The following is a 21418-nucleotide window of genomic DNA, read 5'->3' as shown; positions in this document are numbered from 1 at the left end:
CATCTCTTGAAATGCAACAAGACAGTTCCTAGTGTGTGGTCAGCCTGCCAGCGTGTGCCATGTTGGTGTGCACACCACACGTGTGTGGTGCCTGGCAGTAGGGGCTTGCTGAGGAGGTTGTGCCATGACTTCATTGAGGACTTGTCCTTGGCTGCTGAAAGTGCTTGATGCCTGCCTGGTGCAGGGGTGTTGCAAGCTGGCAGCATAGGGTGGGGCATGCATCAGTTAAAAGGTGTAAAATGGCATAAAAACTTGAGCATGGAGAATGAAAACTCCCCACTTGTGACCGAGACAATAAACCTGCAGCACTTACATGTGCTAGTTGATCTTCGTATGAAAACCATAAGCTTATTTAGAAAATTGGGCTGTCTCATTTAAGATTAGAGTTTCTCTTTAATCTGCAAATTCTTAATTAGTATGGAAATAGCTTGTTAAGTGGGGTTCTCTGTGCATATATATCCACACACCAGTGTGGTGGTGCTCCTTAGCAGTTGGTGTGCTTCCATTTAAGATGATGGACAAGTTCCTGACTCTGAGGCCAGGCAGGATGCTCCGGATGCAGCAGGCAAAAGCAGACCACAGCACTAGGCAGATATGATTGTGTCCTTTTCCTCCTGTCCAGCTTGTTCCCTAGGAGATGAGGGGAAGAGATGCTTGCTCCACAGGATTATCACAGAAGCACAGAATATTCTGAGTTGGAAGGAACCCTCAAGGATCATTGAGTCCAGCCCTTAAATTAATGGCCTGTATGGGGGTTGGACCCACAATATTGGCATTATTAACACCATGGTTCAACCAACTGAGCATTATGAATAGTACAGTGTATTAAATGCTGCAGGTTCCTTGGTATCTGGGGTCACAGCTGGCCACAGTGACTATGGCTCCTGCCAGCACAGTTTAAAGGAGCCTTCCACACTTCCACACTGGAATGGTATGTCATCCTAGGAGCTGGAGCAGGAGTCTGTGAGGACCTGGGGTGCTGCCATCCTCTCAGGGTGCCCTCTCTACAGCCAGCTCTATGTGCAGACAGGAGACCAAGGGCTCTCTCCTAACAACTGTAGGGGCTTTGTAGGGCCTCTTCCTGCATTTTGAAGACTTTGCACATGGTCGGAGTGGGGATCTTGGTTAGAATCATTGAATCATCTGAGTTGTAAGAGACCTTTAAGATCATCAAGTCCAATGGCCCACCTAGCACTGCCACTGTAACCCCTAAACAATGTCACCCAGTGCCCAATCCAGCCCCTTCTTAAATACTTCTGGGGACAGCAACTCCACCTCCCTGGCAACTTATTCTGGTTCCTGACCACCCTAACAGTGAAAAATTTTCTTCTTATATCTAATCTGAATCTGCCCTGTCTCAAGGCCATTTATTCTCACTGCAGGTACAGCAAAAGAGACCAGCGCCCTCCTCACTTCAACCTCCTGTCAGATTAAAATTTAACAAAGGGTTCATGAGTTGAGATGAGGACCGGGAGAAATACTCCTAGGGAAAAACAGGCTCAACTTAAAGTTGCAAAATGAACTTATTACTAACAGAGTCAGAGGAGGATAATGAGAAGTAAAATAAGCCTTTAAAACACCATTTCTTCCTTCAACCCCCTCCCTCCTTTCCACTGACAGCACAGGGCTGTTTGGTCAGTTCATCACTCGAGGGAAATTTTCTTCCACTGCTCAGGGAAAGGAGTTCTTACCCTGTGAGACCGTGGATCCCTGCCATGGGAGAGACAATTCTCTGTGAACTTTTCCAGCTCCAGTCTCACAAACAGCACTCTGCCCAAAACTGCTGCAACACGAGTCCCTCCCACAGGCACACAGTCCTCCCAAAACTGCTGCAGCATGGGTCACTCATGCACAGGGTGCAGTCCTCCAAGGACAGCTGTTCCAGCTTGGAAGCAGGGACCCTCTCTCTCCACTGGGTCACAGCCTCCTCCAGGCATCTACCTGCTCTGGCATTGGCACCTCCCCCATGGGCTGCGGGTGGATCTCTGCATCCCCCTGGATCCCCATGGGCTGTGGGTGGATCTCTGTATCCCTGTGGATCCCCATGAGCTGTGGGTGGATCTCTGCATCCCTGTGGATCCCCATGAGCTGTGGGTGGATCTCTGCATCCCTGTGGATCCCCATGAGCTGTGGGTGGATCTCTGCATCCCTGTGGATCCCCATGGGCTGTGGCTGGATCTCTGCATCCCTGTGGGTCCCCATGGGCTGCAGGAGCACATCCTGACCTTACCTTGGCAGAAGTTTTGCTGCTGTGCAGACAATGTGTGAGCCTTTCTCCTTCCCCTGGCATCTCTTTGGTCTCAATGAAACCTCCTGTGTGCTCTGTGTGGGACCTTGGCTCTGCTGGATAGGAGCAGAGGGCTACAGATGCCCCCATCTTCCTGGGCTGGCAGTGGCCCTTCCCCAGGCTGTGGAGGTGGATAGGGCTGCACTGGTGAGATGCAGTGGTTGCTACTGGTGTCCTGCTTTTCTGCTGTGGGAGAGTCCTGTGCTGCTGGATTCTGTCCTGGTGCTGTACCCACAGCTTTATTAGCTGGAGACATGCACAGGCACCTTAGAGTTGTAATGCTAGGTGCCAGGGCTCAGCCTACAGCCTGGAAGTTGTTTGGGTGGTGTAAATTCTGCTCTGGCAGCAGCAGGTTGGCTGGCCTGCAAAATCCCTTGGGGTGTGCCAGATACTTAAAGTGTCACAGAGTGATTATTTGGGGCAAGGCGGTAGTGGGGAGACCTCCTTGAGCACAGAAGGCATCCTGTGCCTTGCCTGGGTTCTGAGGGACTTCACAGCCCTTTGATGGTGGAAAGAAAACAGAGAACAGGAAGAGAAAAGAGAGTGCTAGTTCCCACAAGAGCTGGAATGTCTCAGATCCATCTTCTGAGTTACTCTAGGAGAAAGTTGATTGAGCAGTGGAACAGGCTTCCCAGGGAAGTGGTCACAGCACCAAACCTGTCTGATTTCAACAAGTATTTGAACAATGCTTTCAGGCACATGACAGGATTCTAGGCATGATGTGTGCAGGGTCAGGAGTTGGACTTGATGATCCTGATAGGACCGAACCAACTCGGCATATTCTATGATTTGATGTTTCTAAAACCTGTGAGGGCAGGGCTGGGAAGTAGAGCCAGGGTAGGAGCAGCTCAGCTGGGCAGGTGCTGACAGGCCCTGCTGGGGGCCAAGCTGAGGCAGGTGGCTTTGTCCTGACAGGTGGCACCTGAGACAGGTTCCAGTGTGCTCATGTGCTGCTGGCAAGAAGGGGTAAACTGAGCACCTTGGAGCGTCCTGCAGCACAGACACCACTGTGAAAAATGAACCAACACCAGATGTCTTACATTTCTGGCTCCAGGCACGCCCTTGGGATGGGGCTGCTTCCTGTGGGAGCCCAGCAGGATTATTCTGAGCTGCTGCACCCACTTGGTCTGAAGTCTCTGCGTGGTCCTTCCTGGAGAGCACATCTACTGCAGCTGCACGTGTCTTCTAGGATGACTTAGCCCTGTATTTTCTGGGCTGTCCTGGGACATATTTGCAGTAGTACAGGAGGAACTGTCCAGGACAGGCTTAGTGTCTTGGTTTTGAGGCAAATTTCAAGAGAAAATGCCCTGGAATGAGCATTTCCTCTGAAGAGGAAGGGCTTCAGTAACTCCCTTCTCCCTTTTCTTCTTTCTTCAGCGAGAGAAATGGATACCAGGGATGAAACGGAAAAACAACCTGTTTAGTAACAAAATAAAATAAGGGTGCCTGCAAGGCACAGAAAAAGAAAGAAAGAAACAGAAAAGTTGAATAAATGCTAGATATTGAAATTGTGGAACCCTACCCCAAATTGTGAAACTCCCCCTCCCCCCCCTTAAATCCCAGTGCCAGCCTCGTCCCGGCCGCGGGCACCTTCCCCTGCGGTGCAGTTCCGGGCACGGCCGGCAGGGGCGCTGCTGGCTCCCGGCCGGGCAGGGCGGCTGCGATGATTCCCCCGCGGCTGCAGGGGGCGCTGTGGCGGAGCTCGGCCGCCTCTCTCCACACGGGAATGGCGGAAGGGAGGGAGGGAGGGAGGGAGAAGGGGCTGCCTGAGGGAACTCATGGCCGGCGTCCTGGTGCTGAATGTGTTGGCTCCAGGCTTCCCTCAGCAGAGCAACAGAGAAAGCAATCTGGCAAGTCCGGTCACAGTGCTGAAAAGAAACCGAAAGAAACAGTAGCATTTTTGTCAGAGATACAAGTTGCGTGGTCAGTCCAACAGCCCATGCTGAAAAGGGAAGCACTGCCCCTCACCTTCCCTCCAACTCCTTCTGGAAACCTTGGCTCCCATGCATGGTGATAGTCCCGGAGCCAGGCAGGTGGGGGAGAGGGTCAGGGACAGCAGCTACCCCTAGGCATGAAACTAAACAAAACTAAACAGACCAAAACCCCCAGAAATTATATAGGATAATAAACCAAGACACTTAATCATGAGAAGAAGTCTTGTGTCATCCAGAAGGCACAAACTCTGCTCATGTTGTGGTACTGGGTGCCTTTCCTTGCTCCCACCTAGCTTGCCTTAGATGTAGGCCAGGATGGCCTGGCCTGTGCTGTGTAGCCAGGATCAGAGTTAGCAGCCTTTGCCTCTTCTTTTCAGTATGGTGGCATGAGCCATGGACCAGCATCAGCATGCAGAATTGGTCATCTCATACATGAGCATTGGCCACCTGTAGGACCTTTTGGGTTTTGGTGTTCCTGCCGGGGAGGAAGAGACAGTGAGGGCATGGGGAGGTCACTGGGGCTGGCCTGTGGGCTGGCAGCAGTGCAAGCTGTGCTCTTGTGCCAGCAGGTCTGACAGCTCACGCCTCATGGAGTGGGGTTTGCATGGTACCGGAGGGAAAGGAGAGGCAGGTGTTTGTGGGATTTCTGTCTTAAAACACTTGTTAAATACTTTTGAGCTCTTTGGCACCTACTGCTGGTACTGTGCAGCGGACAACTGCTGAGGATTGGCTGTCCAAAAAGCATCTATTGCTGACAGCTCTGTTGAGTGTACTGTGGCTGGAGCTGCAGTGGAGGTGGTACAGACTGTGACCTCACCCTGTCCCCTTGACTGTCACAGTATGTTTTTCCTGGGGAGCTGCAGCAATGCCCCATCCACCCAGGATCGGCACAGTTTCTGATGTTGACCCTGCATGTGGTGGGGCTGCTCCTGGCCTTCCTGCTGCCACAGCACTAGTGCGAGGGAGGCAGTGAGGCCAGTTTTCTCCTGCATCTGGCAGTGTCCAATCTATGCCCAGTCCCCAGAGAAATAAAGCCTGTGAAGGTGTGTCAGCTCACCATCTGGCCTGGTCCTAAGAGTGCATGAAGCCTGGGACGGGGAGCTGGGTGCTGTTCCTCTTATGTTTGAGCTCAGCTGCTCTGGCAGTGCCTGGGAGCTGTGGCCATTGTAGACACAGCTAAAAAGTTCTGCTGGCTGAGCTGGACCGTAGCCACTGTTGCAAGGAGCCTGAGGCAACACTGCCCCAGAGAGCTGTCATGGTGCTGCATTGCCACAGACCCCTCATTGGTCCACTGGAGGGGGACAGTGTGGGGGACCTAGTCGCCCCTGGCACTAAGGTACTGCCAAGAGCTGGACTTGTAGCTGCAGCCCCTCTGATCAGGCCTGGTGTGGGGGAGTTGCTTGGAAATGACCCCTTCCTTAGCCCATCCTCCCCTTGGGCTGCAAGGTGGGTGCCACTCATGCAGGGTCCTCCCTGCTGCAGGGGCACAGGCCTGTAGACACAGCCAGCCTGGCCCCAGCACTGTGCCTGGGGCTGCTTTTGGGGAGACATGGCTCTTCTCCTCCTTGCTTGTCCCATAGCAGCTCTTCCATGGTCACGGTCATAGGGCTTGCAGGCCACATCAAGTTTCTGCATCCTCTCCGGTTTATTTCTGTTGTCATTGCTGCTTGGCAGAGGCTGGTTTGTTTACTTCCCTCTGCTGCTGCAGGTCTGGCAGCGTCCAACACGTCTCTCAGTGGGGCCTGGGCTGTAGCTGGGGCTCTGGGGAGTTGGAGTGTGTTCTGTGCAAGCCCCAGACATACTGCTTCTTGCTGAGACTGTGGTTGCCATGTTGGTCTTGGCCAGTGGGTTTCAGGCAGCACTGAGCTGTGGTGATATCTGTTGTTGGGCTCTTGCCATGGCTCAGCAGAGCAGATGTCCCCAAGCTTGTCCCTGAGAGTTTCATTCCAGCAGCTTTGTTGCTCTGAGCAGCCCCAGGGTTGGCTCAGCCTCTTGGAGGCGTGAATGGAAGGATGGAATGTCTCAGATTTAGGAGTCTTGTCATTGTGAATTTTTTTTGTGTTGTGTCTTGCAGAAATAATATTCATCCCAGATTTGATGATAATGAAAATACAGAAAAAAGAAAAGCAGGTTTGTGACCCTCTCTTCTTCTCCCATTTCAGCTGTCAAGGCCTGAGGACCCTGTCTCATGTGGAAATTGTTGCAACTGATGTGTGGTGGGAATGGGGCTGTGGGAATGTTGTCTTGAATTTCCAGACAGGGGTGCAGCTCTGCTCCTTGAAATTTGACCTGAGCTGCACCCCCAAGTGGGTGAGCCTGATGGGGCCATTGAGCAAGGTGGGATCTATCTTCAGCAGTGGAAATGCTCTTGACTTGGTGCTGCCCTCAGTGGAGGAGCAGCCCTTCTTTTTGTCTCAAAGTCCATAGTATTGGTTCTTGCTGTAATCTCATTACAAAACCACGTGCTTGCTGTGATTGTTGTTACAATGATACCCCAAGACCAATACCAGCTGAGAGGTTCAGGAAGATCATGTCTGGGAGCTGTGGGAGCTTGGACAGGGGGGAATTTTCTTCCCTTACTCAGAAACAATCCCATCTCACAAAGCTGTCATTTCTGAATTGCTGCACTGGATCATAACAACCTGTGAGATTTATGAGCCAGTGGTCTCTGTATTAACTGTGTGCAGGGGAAGAGCCTGACCATGGGCACTCTGCTGGGGGGAAAGGACCTGTTATATGTACAGAGTGTCGCTCTGCCTGCAGGGCTGAAATATGGATGGAGATATAAAACAAACTGGTCTGCCTGGAGCTAATTTGTGTCAGTGCTGCTTTTAATGGGAAACCGTTAAAGTGAGCACTGATCTAAGGGATAAATCTGTTTGAGAAGACAAGCCTGTGCCATTTCTAACCAGTTCTGAAGCAGCGCATGCTGCTCAGGGCACCCCAGATCACACTGCCATGGCAGGCTGATGGGAGGAGGAAGGGAGAGAAGTGTTTTGAAGGGGTCACTGATCTGTTCTAGACTTGCAGCAAGGCAAATGCTGCACATATTGGAAGGTGTGTGTTCAGAGCACCAGTACTATAGGAAGTAATGAGTTTAGCAGTGTGTCCTAAAAATGCTGTGAAAAAGCAGAGCCAGCCTCAAAGTGAGGAGGAAGGGATAATGGAAGGTCTTGTGTACCAGCATGGCTGGATTGCTCCTGATGGGGCAGGGCAAAGGCCTGGAGGAGAGCAGGGTGCCTTGCAGTGGGGGTCTGTGATCTCCCTCTGTTAGCAAAGCCCAGGTGAGAAATTCATGCCACTCATTGGGCTAATACAAAACATTTGGGTGCTCTGGAAATGGGAGTACTGAAATGACATGGGATTTAAGCACAGCAAAACCATCCTTCCCCACCATTTGAAAATTTTAGAGGGCTCAGGTGACAAATTGTTTTCTATGCCTGTTGCCGCAGATAAAATCTGGAGGGAGATAAAGGCATGTTATGTGAGCAAGGAGGGTTAGAGTTCCAGCTGCTCATCTCCTGAGCTCTCTAAGCCAGCAGCTGTGTAGGACAAACCTTGCAGCATGTCATGGGGTGGGATGCAGCATTCCTAAATTCAGTGTTTGGAAGAAAGCCTTGCCGAACAGGGCTCCTGTGGGCATTCTGGGTGTGTGGTTGGGGTGGTGAAGGGGTGGGTGGCTCCCTGTAATGCTCAGATGAGGAGCACTGGGGGCTAAACTACCAAGGGTTGGCATTCCACATCAATCTGGACATCTGAAGCCAGGAGTGTCCACATCTTGTAAACAGACTTTCTCATGGAACCAAGGGTGGCTGTTGCCTTCCACTGAACAGTCTCTCTGGAGAAAATGAGATGCTTATGTGGTTCCAGGGCTCTCAAAAGTCATGTGTTTCCCTGGCAGCCTCTCATGTACAGAAGCTCCATGTTGGTCATCATGTGGGTGTAGGATCAGGCCCAAGGATTAAAAGGTTGGCGAAGTGCTGGTACCCTTCATATTGGTGAGGGATGGCAGGGGAGCTGTCAACTGCCTTTGGGAAAAAGTATTGGATGTGGTCTCTCCTTTTCCAAGCCCTTTGCTGTCCTAGGCCGGTGTTTTGTCTTGCCTGTGTCCACTGCCAGTGGATTAGGAAACCTAGGCTGGAAAGATGGGGTCTCGAAGTGGGCTGTCTGGGGAGGAGCTCCTCTCTGTGCTCCCTTGGTACCCTCTGCAGCAGTGCCTCTCTTCCTGTGCAAATTATGATGGGTTGGGGAACAGGGCTCTGCCAACTGGTTCACTCATCTGAGGGGCTGTTGTTAGCAAAGGAAGGGGCTGTGTTTCCACAACTCTTCTTCTTTAGTAATGCACAAAAATCTGGTACATTTGTCACCAAGCTGTGACTAACTCGTGAAACCTGTCACTTGTCTCATGACTTACAAGTTTTCATGCCAGAGTGCCTTGTCTGCTGGTGGAGGTGGGACAGGAATGCCTGGTTACCCCTGAGAGCAATGACAAGTGATGGATTTCCTTTGAGGGCCCAGCACCATCATTCCCTGGGCTGCCTTTCCTGCCTGTGTCCTGCTTGTCCCTAGGCACTGAAGGGTCTTCTACTCTTTATTTCTGCCAGACTCTGACTTGTTAAATAACCAGAGAAGTAACAGTCTAAAATAAATGCAGTTATCTCACAGTGCCTGTAAATCTCCGTATTCTACAGCCGTGGAAATGCTCCCATCCGTGCAACAGAATTGCATTGAAAAGCCCTGTGATCCCTTAGCCCTCTCCTGGAGGGATCTTCTGACTTTCCAGTCTGGTCTTGGAAGTGGCAGGAATGGCTGGGTCCCCTGCAGTGTGTGAGCAGCAGTGGGAAGCAGTGGGGAACAGCCCAGGCTGCAGGGACCATGTGGCTGCTGGGCAGCCCTTGCAAGAGGAGGGCCCCTGGGAGCATCTAGGGGAGCTCTGCTTGCCTTTGCTTCAAGCACTCACTGTACAAAATGAAGGATTTTCCTGAATTTATGTGTCTTTTTATGTGGAAGTGAGCTTTGCTATCTCATATACTGCAAATGCAGTTGGGGGTTTTTACCAGAGTTCCCCAAGACTGGAGCAGGCTCCTGAGCACTGGGAGCCTGCACAGGGGACAGGGCTGTCCAAGCCCCAGGGCACTTGTAGCTCTGTCCCAGGCTTTGTCTATGGGCTTTTTTTTTGTCATGGTGAGACTATCAGGTCTGATGACCTCCGGTGCTGGGTGCGTGGAGGAGTTTTGAGCACTTGCTCTGTAAGGGTGAAGGGCAGGGGGAGCAGTGAGCTGCCAGGGTGCCCTTCTTCTGCACACATAGCCACAAGTGCTGTGTCTCTGCCAAGCTCCAAGGGCTGCTCAGGTTTTCCTCCCTGCCAGAGAGAACTGAGTGGGGAGGACAGCCCAGGGCAGCATTATTGCCCTCTGTCCCACTCATTCCCTCTGCCTAGGGTGGTGGGAACACGAGCGCCCGCTGCTAGGGCTGGCCCAGTCACCGGACTGAGCTTCCTAGCTGTAGTTGTTGAGAGCTGCATTGTGGTGGAGCATCTTGGGAACAGAGCCAGGCCCCACCTCCATCACGCACATCCCATGGTGACTGCAGAGCCTGCTCAGAGACATGATGGAAGGTGGCATTTGTATATTTTTAGCTTCTTGCTGCATTGGATTAAGAGCTGGAAATAAGGGGTGTAGGCACTGGGCAACCAGAGTACAACAGTCCGTGCTGTGCACACCACTGGTGGGGAGGGGGCCACTGGAGTGTTTGGCTCACCAGCCTGCCAAAACCCTCTGTGTGAAAGAAGCTGCCTGTTCTGCTCCTGTTGGGCTCTGCGACGAGCTGTGTGGACAGACTGGGCTGGTGACAGCCAGCTTGACCATCTCAGGGAGGAAGAGCTGTGTTGTGCTGCCCATCCTGGGCTGCTGTTGGAGTGGCAGGCTGACTGGTGTCTTCAGTTAGTGCTGAGAGGGGAAATGGGCAGTGGGGGTGCTAGGCAGCCCCCAGGCATCAGTCTCTGCCTAAAGAGCATGGAAACCTTTGATGACTCCTGCAGTCAGGGTCCCTGTGGACAGTCCACATACAGACCGGTTTTCTGTGGCATTTGATTGCACACCCTAGACCCAAATGCACGCTTCTGCAGAGCTCTCCTGGCACACTGCAGGAAAGCTTGGCCAAGCCTGCAGCAAACTGGGCTTGAATGGTCCTTGCACTTGGGTGCAAGGTGGCATGTGGCACAGCCACTGCTGCTGGCTGCAGCACACTGCTTGGCTAGGCTGTGTTGTGTGGGTGTTGTCTGAGCCTGGTTGCCAGGGGAGGTGGATCTGCTCTTGGTGTTGTGACCATTGAAAGGGCTCATTGGTGGCTTCCTTACTGGACAGAGCTGCCATTCAGATTCTGAGGCTGTGGCAGAGCTTTCCCCTGCTGGGAACACTGCTCTTGGAGAGGAAAGCCTACAGGATTGGTTATGGGGTGGGCGTGAAGCTTTTGGTCTTTTCTCCTTCGCATACCCAAACTCATGGGACAGTGCAGGGTCTGGACATGGATCAAGCTCCAACACCCAGCAGTGTGGATACAACATTGCCTTCATCCCCACCACATCTCCTAGCAGTGCTGGCATGTGACTTCTATCATGTGGGTCCAGAGGAGTTTCTCTGCTCCTGCCTCTCACAGATATTATTATTATTATTATTATTATTATTATTATTATTGCTGATGCAAGTTCTTAAGTTGTGTAAATCAGTGCTATCTTAATGGGGCAGCAGATGTTGCTTCTTCCCCTCCCCTTCTCTTTGCAGTTTCCTCTTCTCCGCTGTTGTTCCCTTTGCAGGTACCTGGCAGAAGCAGGTGGATCTGTGGGCTTTGACCCTGGCTCACCACGGGCAGTCCCACTGGCCTTGCCCTGAGCAGGTGTGGGGGGAGCACTGCTGAATTTCACTGCTCCTCAGCTCCCATGCATGTGCCAAGGGGAGTTTGTAAACTGTCCCTTCACATCCTTGTGAGCCCAGCTTTGCTGGAGGGCTTGCAGAGGGTCAGGGTTGCTGTGTGAGCCTTGTGGCCGGAGCAGCCAGTGCATCCCACAGGCTGAGCTGTTTGGGAGAGAGGAGGGAGCCCTGCAAGTAACAGGGGCAGAAGCCACTTTGCCTCCCACCTCCTGGTGGTGTTTTCCCCCAAATCATGAATAAAAACTGAGACTATAAATGAAACAAAACAATTTTAAGTAAAGGAAACCCACCACACCATTAAGGCCCACCCTGACCTTAGCTTTGCCCTAGAATAGGGCTATGCAATTATAAGTGCCCTCTGTTAGCCTCTACAGCTCTCTAGGGAGGTTTTAAACAATTTTTTTTCTCCTAACCTTCTATTTGACAGTGGTTAGACACATGGAATAAGACTTCATGCTCCAGCTGATGCTGAAGGACTGTATGAAATGTAATTTATAGAAGATTTGTCTGTGAATAATAAAAACAAAATTACATAAAAGTGTATTCTGGAAATGTGAAATCATTACAATCATCACCAAAAAAAAGTCAGTTCAGAGAAGTGCAAAGGCATAGTTCTAGGGATAAAAAGTGTTCTGGGGAAACAGAGGCTGCTTGGATTGTATTACCAGAGGTTCAGAAATGGGCATCATCTACCAAAATCTGGAAGACATCATCTTGACTTCTTCTCCACTCTGAAATATCCAAAAGCAACAAAGCTGCTTGTTTCGCTGGACATTTAAAATTATATGTAGAATGGGCAGTTGAATGGAAAATTATGTCTCTATTTAGTTTTAAAAAGTGATAGTAAGAAAAAGGACACATACTGTGTGAATTTAAAAGTGACCCTGTAACAAGGATGGGCATCACATTAGGAACCACTAAAGACATGGAGTCTAATAGCAAATCTTTTCCCAACTCTCTCAGGATTTAAAAAGCCTTTAAGAGGAGTCACAGAGTAAATATGGTGAGGTCAAGTGAGGGCTCATGGAAACTGAGTGCATAAGCCACCTGTTTTGAGGGTCTTTACTCTGGAATTGTAAAGGAACACTGTGAGATTTGGGAATTGCTAATAAATAGTGTTAGGGCCATCACCCATTAGTGCCATGGAAGGGGAGAAGGGAGTAAATGTGAAACTAAAGGTCAATAGATTCACTTAGGTATTGAGTAAATAGTTAGGAACTATAATAAACACTTTATTTCTGAAAATACTGCACTGGTGAATAGTCAACATGACTTTTGCAAAGCAGTTAGTCCTTGCTGTCTCTTGGGGATTTTAAAGATAACTGGATCACAGGGCTGAAGTTGGGCTAGGCTGGTGCAAGGCTCAGGGGCTCCCAAACGTCAGCTGCAGAAGTTTCTCACTGAATGCTTGTGAACACGTGAAGCATTGTCCTGATGAAACGTCTTTCTGTGAATTAGTGACTGGTTAAAGGCAAGGAAGCCAAATACAGGCTTCTGCTTTCACAGCACAAATCAGGTTTGAAAGGTGCTGGCTGATTCCTGCAGTCATCTGGGATGCTGAAATGGCGAAGGAGGCTGACAAGTTGAGGAAAGTCTCAAGATGTGCCTGGTAAAGTATGGAAGAACCAGCCATGCATGTGTCATCACTGGGGGCTGTCCCTGCTGCTGGAGGAGACTGTAAAGCACTGGCAGAGTTTGGCATCTGCCTACAGGTTGTCCCAGGGTGCATTCTGTAGTTTGTAAAGGGAAAAGGAGCAGAGTAGAAACCCTTCTACTGCTCTGTGGTACCCCTTATGCTACATGCTTCCTACTGCCACCCCATAGCATGTGGGGTTGGAAGAAGTGCTGAGCAGGATAAGGCAGGTGGCCTGAGAACTGGTGCAGCCCGCCTGCGAGGGGAGGGTGGCTTGTCACCTGTGCCTTAGCTGGGCCAAGAGAGCTCTGCAGGGGGAGGATGGCAAAACTGAATTGTACAGAGTGTGTGACACGGAGACCCCCTCACACTTTGAGAAGTAGAAGCCACTTAGGAGGGCATCAGGATTTAACCAAAATCAGTGGTTTTCCCCAATACCTTATGAGTCTGTAGTACTGAATGCCCCCAGGTACTTTGACACCCAGGGTTACAGGTGGGTTCATCGTGAAAGTGGGTGCAGCCTGTCACTGGACCAGCCTGGTCAGACAGATAAAGAGATACTGCCTGCCCTGCCCCACTCTTGCCCCCTCAGGGTCAGTGTTGCCTAGAGCAGCTCTTGGCTGGTCCAGAGCAGCCTGCCATGCCCTGCTGCAGCATGTCCCAGGGCTACGATTTGCCAGGTTAAGGCTCCTGTAGCTACATGTGTTCTTCCGCTGTGAGGGGGATCTGAGTGTGGTGGTATGTCAGTGCTGGCCATGGCTGCAGACACAGTGGCCAGTAGCCCAGCCACAGCAGTGGGCAGCCTGTTGGCTCATGGACACCTGTATTTCAGGCCACTCAGGCCGAGGTTGCTGCAGCAGCAGAGTTCCCTGCAGTGAGTGCTCTGTCCCCATCAGTGTGACACTGGCCCTTCAGGCTCTCGGCCATTGGAAGCAGAGGTGATTTCCCTTGTGGCACAGGGACAGCCGCCGATGTCCTGTGGCACAGTGAGCTGCCTGCCTGCTGTGGGGAATCAGCAGGGCTGCCGCAGGCAAAGCAGGAGAGTGCTTTGGAGCCGTGCAGAAGCACAAGCTGGCACTGCTTTCTTAGGCTTTTCCTGTTGATGAGAAGCCAGGATAAACTGAACCTCATCAAGGGGTAGTAGAAAAAACCCATTCCCTGGCTCATGGCAGTGCGCCAGGCTCTCGCTGCAGACTGCCCTTGGCAGCACAGTCCACATGCATGGCCAGAGCTTGCTGTGGGCTTCAGGAGCATAACATGAAGTATTTTCCCCTCAAGACAGACCAAGCAGCTTTGGGAGTATGGTTTCTGGGCTGGCAGCACTTGGTGGGAAGCAGGCGGGTCTCCCTCTTCTCTGTGCATGTGCTGCCTGTACAAGCCTTGGCTGGGCGCCTGGGTCCCACAGACTGGTGTTTGATGGCAGGGCCTGCACCAGAGACTTCTGGTTGCTCCACATGGAGGCAGTCACTGCTGACTGGGACCAGCCTGCTCCTGGGACATGACAGGCTGTGACACCCAATGCCCACAGGGATCCCAGGCCAAGGTGCTGACACTGAGTGTTTGGGAAACAGACCTCCAGCTCTTGAGGAAGGTAGTGGGATTCCCTGGGACACTGCCCTCTAGGACAAGGGAGTGGAACAGAGCTGGCAGATCTTTAAGGAAGCGTGGATTGGGTATCAATCCCTGTATCGATCCAGACTGGGACAGGAATAGATTAAGAGCAGCCCTGATGAGAAGGATTTGGGGGGGCTGGTGGATGAGAGGCTGCACGCACCTGGCCATGTGTGCTGGCACCCAGAAATCAACCATGTCCTGGGCTGCATCAAAAGAAGAGTGAGCAGCAGGTCAAGGGAGGGGACTCTGCCGCTCTACTCCCCTCAGGTGAGGCCCCACCTGCAGTACTGCATCCAGCTCTGGAGTCCTCAGCAGCAGACAGACATGGACCTGGTGGAGGCAGTCCAGAGGAGGTCACCAAGTTGATCAGAGGGATGGAGCACCCCTCTTAGGAGGAAAGGCTGAGAGAATTTGGTTTGTTTAGCCTAGAAAAGAGGAGGCTTAGGGGTGACAAAATTGCAGCCTCCCAGTTCCTAAAGGGTGCTTACCTAAAGGAGTGATACTGAAAATGTCTGGATAGAAGCTATAACACAGTTTTGATTATGAGAAGCAGACTTCTTTGTTGCAGCTGCTGGTCACTCGAGGGGATCCTTCCTTCATTTCAGTGTGATGAGTTTTGGATGAACAGGGATTTTATCATACACACTGATTACATATTTATTAGCTATCCCTACTTCCTTGGCTTTTTTTTACATAGTAGCATCCCTTACCAGAAATCCTTGCATGGTTCTTTGGGGTCCATGTTCAACTGCTGGTGTCCATTTTAGGTGGCTGTTCCTCGAACCCCATTTTTCAGTAAGTGCAATATCATTGTTTTGTGTAACTTCTGCTTTGTCAGCCTTGCAAACCTGAGCTGGCATCCTGCTTGCATTTTGCGTGACTTCTGTTTGCCTAAGTTACACCCTTGATCTATTTCTACAAGGCTGTGCTGTTGTGTTTTACTGTCCTAGACAAGAATAAATGTTGTTCTGTTCTACTGTCCCTATCAAGTGAATAAAATGCTGTTCTGTTCTACTGTCCTTATCAGGGGTACTACTCAGACAGGACTCACAAGAAAGATGGAGAGAGACTTTTTACAAGAGCATATGGTGACAGGAAAGGAGGAATCGATTCAAATTAGAAGAGTAGGTTTAGATTAGATATTAGGAGGAAATACAAATATATAAAATATTAGATATTAGGAGGAAATTCTTTGCTGTGAGAGTGGTGAGGCACTGGAAGGGGTTGCCCAGAAAAGCTGTGACTACCTCACCCCTGGGGGTGTTCAAGTCAAGTTTGGATGGGGTTCTGAGCAAGCTGGTCTTGTGAAAGTTGTCCCTGTACACGGTAGGATGTTGGAAGTAGATAATCTATAAGGTCTTTTCCAACCCAGGCCATTCTATGATTCTGAATTGTTAGAACTGATCCTCATCTTGCAAGAGCTGAGGAATGCAAAGGCTGGGATTGATCCTGTTGCACAGCCAGTGGTCTCAGAAGCAGCATCAATAGTGCTGGTTTTCTCCTGGTCCTGAATAGGTTCCCTTTAACTCCTTAGGTGCCCTGTGATGGCTGGTCCATGTGGCAGGATGGCTGCTTCCCCATCCCAGGCTGCTGGTGCAGATGGCAGCAGGGGCCAGGACTGGAGGTGGCTGCATGTGGGCAGGGATGCTGGTGCAGCTGCTTGAATGATGCCAGCCAAGCCTGCAGCCCCATTCATGGGTGGCTGCAGGGACATCAGGGGCCTTTCCACTTGTGGTCTGTTTCATTTAATGCTTCCATCTACTCCCAATGAGAAGTCCAAGTGTTACAGAGCATCCTGTGCCTAAACAACCCTGCATGGGCTCCAGCCCTCAGCCTGTAAGATGTAAAGATTTGCATTCTCTCTCATAGCTCTGAGGTGTCTTGAGGAACTAGATGGTGCCAAGGTTCTGCAGAGCCAGGGCATTGCTGCTAAAGTCACTGGTACCTCCACCTCAGCACCAGGGAAGGGGCTTGTGAAGGAAGCAGCACCCCTGGCCTGGGTGGGGCAAACACTGCCCCTATCCCCACAGGCACAGGAGATGTGCGTGGTACTTCCTGGGCCACTCACCAGCTGCCCCACAGGTTTCCTATGAGGAGCTGATACCTCCAGGCTGGTGGGAAGGGCCTGTGTCTTGTCTCATGGCACAGCCACCAGCCCCCAGTTTCAGGACCAGCTTTCCAGCCCCAGTCATGCCACTGGGCTTGGTCAGGTGCTGCCCTACCAGACCCCTAGCAGTGGGCAAACCCAGCAATGGCCACTGCTTCCCTGGTCATGGCTGAGCCACGTGTTAGGAGGAGATGACACCTTCCTCTCCCCATCCTTGCAGCACACAGCTGTGCTTCTGCCTGCTCCTTTGTGCATCCCTTGCTCTCTCATTCTGGCAGGTGCTGCAAGGGATTTTTCTGGTTCCCATTCAGAACTGTCACCCCCAGCTCCCTTCCTTGGGCTGTCCCCCTGCCAGCCTGGGTTGCTCTCCTGGAGCCAAGGTTGCTGCACATTGAGCCTGGGCCCTTACCATAGGCACTCCTACTGCTGCTTGAGGAGAGCCAGGCCCTTGACTCCTGCTGTCTGGTCATGCCTACTGAGGCCAAGCATGCCCAGGAGGCAGCTCAGATCCTCTTAGTGTTCAGTGCTGGAAAGTTCACAGGAAATGAAGGAAGTGCTGAAGCAGGAAGAGCAGCTCTTCTCTCCTGGCCTGGAGGGAGCCCCATCACCCAGCAGCTCGTGTGAGCAGTGCTGGTCTAACCCTTCTCTTCTGCCTTAAGCTCAACCCCAGATGGACCTAGGAGCCCACTTTTTGCTTCTGTAGGCTGCAAGGCATCCCTGGTTTCCTCTCCTTGCCCTACCAGGACAATCTCTGGCTCTGAGCAGCAGGCAGGAAGTGGTCTAGATGCCCAGGTTGCTCTTGTCTTAGCTAAGTGAAGTCTGGAGTGTTCGATGGAAGGCAAAGCAATGTTTGGGACACACACTGGGGCCAGCCACCTCTGCTTGGGACCAGCATGGGCTGGGGGGAAGCCAAAAGGCCTCTGTCTGTCAGCCTCTGTTGGGCAGAGAAGGGGAGGTCCTCCTGTTGAGCTGTGTCTGCTCATGGTGGCTATTAGCCATAGTTCCCGAATGCTGAGGGATGCTGCCATGCTGCACTGGGTGATTGGAGCTCGTGGGGCTGTGGTTCCCCCTGGGCACCTGCTGTGTACAACTGTGGCGTTTGCTTCACTTGTTACCTTGCGTTCTCTCCGCAGCCGCCAAGCTTAAAAGCACTGAGCCTCTCCCCAATGTCGTCTGCCTGGGAGTGCAAGACGCAAGACACCTTTGCCAGCAGTGAGGAGCAGGACAAGGTGCTCCACCAGGTGACAGTGACAGCCACAAACACAAGTGGCCAGTGCCAGTGCCCGAAGGAGGAGCCCGACGGGGCTCCGCAGAAGCGGACAAGCACCCAGAACGGAATGCAGGACAGTGGGGGCATGGGGGTGAAGAAGAAACGGAAGAAAAAGGATCTGGGAGAGCAGGAAGGGGGAGATAAAGCAGCTGTGGAGGTGAAACCAAAGAGGAGGAGAGAGCCTAAAGAACCAAAAGAGCCCAAAAAGGTGAAGGAGTCTAAGAAGCCGAAGGAGCCCAAGCAGAGGGAGGTGGTTAAGAAGCCACGGAAACCTCGGGAACCCAAAGCCCCAAAGGATCCTAAAGACAAGAAGAGTGGCTCTGAGCCAGCCCCCAGATCAAGACCCAAGAAGAGCAGGTGGGTGGTTGTGTGGTCCTGTCCCTGTGCTTGCTGTGGACAGGGCTGTGGGCTTGCATTAGCTGCAGCTGTGAGAGAGCAGCACTGGGTGTGCTGGACACTTGGTCTGAAGGCTGGGTGTGTTGCTTGGGATGCCAGGATGAGCTCTCTGGCCATGCAGAGATGGGACAGGCAGTTGCTCTTTTGGGGATCAGGCCCTGCAAGACTCCAGATCCATAAGAAGACTGGAAAGTCTTGGCTTCTCCTTGGTCTGGCCTTTGTGCCAAGTGTCCTGGGGCCAAAGGGACTTTAGGGGGGTGTCCCATCAAGACAGTGAGGTGCTGTGTGGCAGAGAGCCTGTCGTACATGGTTTGGGGCCTGGGCAGGGGGTATGTGAGTGAGAAAAACCTGGCCCTGGACTGTGTGCAAAAGGGGGTCTGTGCACACCCAGGGCCAACAGTGTGCCTCCCCTTGGATGGGTTGGCTTGGGTTTGGGAGGATGGTGGAGTACATCCCATCCCCTCTCCCTCTCCTGGAAGACTTGTCCCTCCTGGCAGCTGTGGAGCTGTGCTGGCAGTCAAAGCCAGCAGTGGGGGGAGGCCTGAGGACTCCCTTGTACTGCACAGGCCAGCGCTGCTGCCTCTGGTAATTCCTCAGCCTTTTAATTAACAGGCTGGCTGGCCAGAAGCTCTGATTTCTTTTTAATGGATAGTGTGTGCAGGGAGCAGAGCAGGTCTCAAGAGCACCAATGTCATTTAGTCTTCCACAGCTGTACTCCTTCAGAGTTCACTGACAGCCAGATCCTGGGGAGGCCATGGCTGTGGAGCTGCCATGGGGGGGGGCTTTAGTGCCATTGGTGTGGGCTGGTTGTGGACAAGAGGAGGTATGGGTTGCTCAGCAGGACGAGAGCTGGCTGCCACATCCCCAGCGGATCCCTGAGCCACGCAATGATGTCACTTGTGTTCTTCATTGAGCCTGGGGCTCTGCAGATGTTCATCATGGGTTGGTGAGCCAGACCAGATGGGGATGGACAGATCAAGTGGATAGTGCTGGGAAGGTGAGGGAAGGGCTCCTCCAGGCCCCAAGAAGGGCTGCAGCAGAGGGATAGAAGTGGAGAGGGAATGAGAGGGGCTGCAGGCAAGGAAGGGAGGGATGAAGCCCATGTGAATGCAGCATTGGGCCCTGGGATGAGGGGCACAGCTATCAGATTTTCCTAATGATGCTTCTGCTCTGCCCCTGCATATGTGGGACCAGACCAAAGCAGGGGAACCCAGGGGAAGAGCAGGCCATGGAGACTTGTGCTCCTGGAGGCATCCATGGCTCTTTTGGGTCCTTTGGCTGCCAGAAGTGCCTTTGCAGGATGCTGAGCATTACGTACAGGGCAGCCCGTGACTGCAACCTGTTGTGAATAGCTGATGGACAGATCACCCTGCCAGAGATGGGGCTCATGGCAGGGTAACCCCATCTGCAGATGTGGAAACCCTGGCTCTCCTGCCTGAGCACAGCAGGTTCTGGGCATACCATGGGGGGCTGAAAGGCAACCATCTTGCTGTGCTTGGTACCAGCAGAGCCCTGGTGAAGAGGCCACTTCATGCAAACCAAACAACGTAATATAACTGTAACACATCATGCATCCAGAAGAAACTGTGTGTGGGAGTCTGGGAGTTCCACAAAACTCTGTGCATTCCTGAAGCTCTATCCCAGTACAGCCTGAGCCTGTGGTGCTTCCTCCCACTCATCTGCACCTTGCAGGAGGACCTAGTTCCAGCTCTGCTGCTTGGAGAGTCAAGCCCATGGGTCTTCCTTACAAATTCCCTGCCTCTGTAGCCCCTCTTTGAGCCTTTTCTCAGACTTGCTTTGAGCTCTGGGTCAGCCACCAGCAACCCCCTCTGTGTGAAGGATGGAGGGATGGCCATGGGTGTCAGAGTGGAAGCTCTCCAGGGAGCAGGGCTTTGTATCCTCCTGTTCCCCCTGGCCATGTGGAGCTGGGGAGGTGCCTGGGGGGCTCTGGCAGCACAGGGAGGGGAGAGGCGAGCAGCAGGCTTTAGTTAGTTTGTACTCTGTGTGGATGGAATGATTGCTGGGAGTCCTCTAAGTGGCAGATAATGGTGGCATAATTTCTTCTAAATTATTTCTAATCATAGTCAATGACTGACTCATGAATGAAGCAGTTGTTAATTGTGTCTTACAAATCAATGTCTTGGGAATTATTGCTTGGTGGAAGCACTGCTCACAGAGCATTTTCAGAGCCTCTAATTCAGGCATATATGCATAGCCAGGACATTTTTGGCCTGAACAACAGATTTTTACTTTTAATTTTTGCTAGTCACAGGCAAACAGAGATTTTTTTCTCATTAAATGGAGCTAAAACCTTGACATCCCTCTAAAACTAATGGTTCCTCTGCCACTGTGCCTGGGATCTGAGATATGAAGGAGATGAATGGTGAGGCTCGAAGTGAGGAAGGAGGCATTGCTCAGCCCTGGGACAAGCCCTGGGACAACTCTTTTCCTTAACAGTGTTCCTTGCAGAGGGTAAGGATGGACTGGCATGCTGGGAGCAGTTGTTTTTTTAGCATGGTGCTTCCTGGTCCTGTTTCCTTGTGCAGGCAGGAGTGCAGGTGGCCCTTACCCTGAGAACATGCCATGGGACTGGGCTTGTCTTTCCATGTTTTTTCAGGAAGGTGGTGGGATTCATGGGAGCAGAGCCCAAATCCCCTCCGTGACCTGAGCATGAAGGACAGTTGCCTGGTAGGACAGAGCTTCCCAGTGGGCCCTCGGAGCCGGCAGTGCCTGCTGTGAAGGGGCATTGTGCTTGTGGGAGTTGGATCTGCATCCTCCTGTGTCCACGGCACTCACAGGGCTTAGCTCCCTGCAGCTGGAAGCTCACGCCAGTCTGCTCAGCTGCCTCGGGAGGGGGCTCAGTGCTGTGACCCAGGAACACAAACCATTAACTGGAGCAGCTTGTGCTTGGTGTAAAGGTTTACTGGTGTCTGGCAGGGCTCTGTGGCACATGCAGGAGGTGGCCACCAGTGTGGCCAGTGCTCCTCAGACTGGACTTGAAGGTTTGTTTCCAGGGTACCAGGACATGGGTTGTTTCTGGAGCTGCTGGACTTTATTTCTGACTTTGGTCAGCACAGGATGTGTTTGAGAGTACTGTGATCAGAGCAGGCACCCTGCTGCCGTGGCTTACTGAATTTTGCAGTGAAGAGGTCATCTTTGTGCCTGTGCTAGACCCCGTGAGCTGAACCCCAACTCCTACAGCCCCTGTGGGGTTGTTCTCCTGGCTGGTGAGAGCACCCAGCCTCCAC

At 52.1% G+C, this 21418-nt stretch overlaps 1 protein-coding gene across 1 annotated transcript in view; it reads left to right on the top strand.

Annotated features, from left to right (window-relative positions):
• CHD6 (chromodomain helicase DNA binding protein 6) overlaps nucleotides 1–21418 on the top strand; it is an 88272-nt gene that overhangs the window by 25476 nt on the left and 41378 nt on the right. The window contains exon 2 of the mRNA XM_062504765.1: nucleotides 17638–18131. Within this exon, the coding sequence (XP_062360749.1) occupies nucleotides 17638–18131 (494 nt within the window). The remainder of the gene's footprint in view (nucleotides 1–17637; nucleotides 18132–21418) is intronic.

This window comes from Cinclus cinclus, chromosome 18 (genome assembly GCF_963662255.1).
Source record: "Cinclus cinclus chromosome 18, bCinCin1.1, whole genome shotgun sequence".
NCBI classification, from domain to species: domain Eukaryota; kingdom Metazoa; phylum Chordata; class Aves; order Passeriformes; family Cinclidae; genus Cinclus; species Cinclus cinclus.
This window is presented reverse-complemented; position numbering and strand designations above follow the sequence as displayed.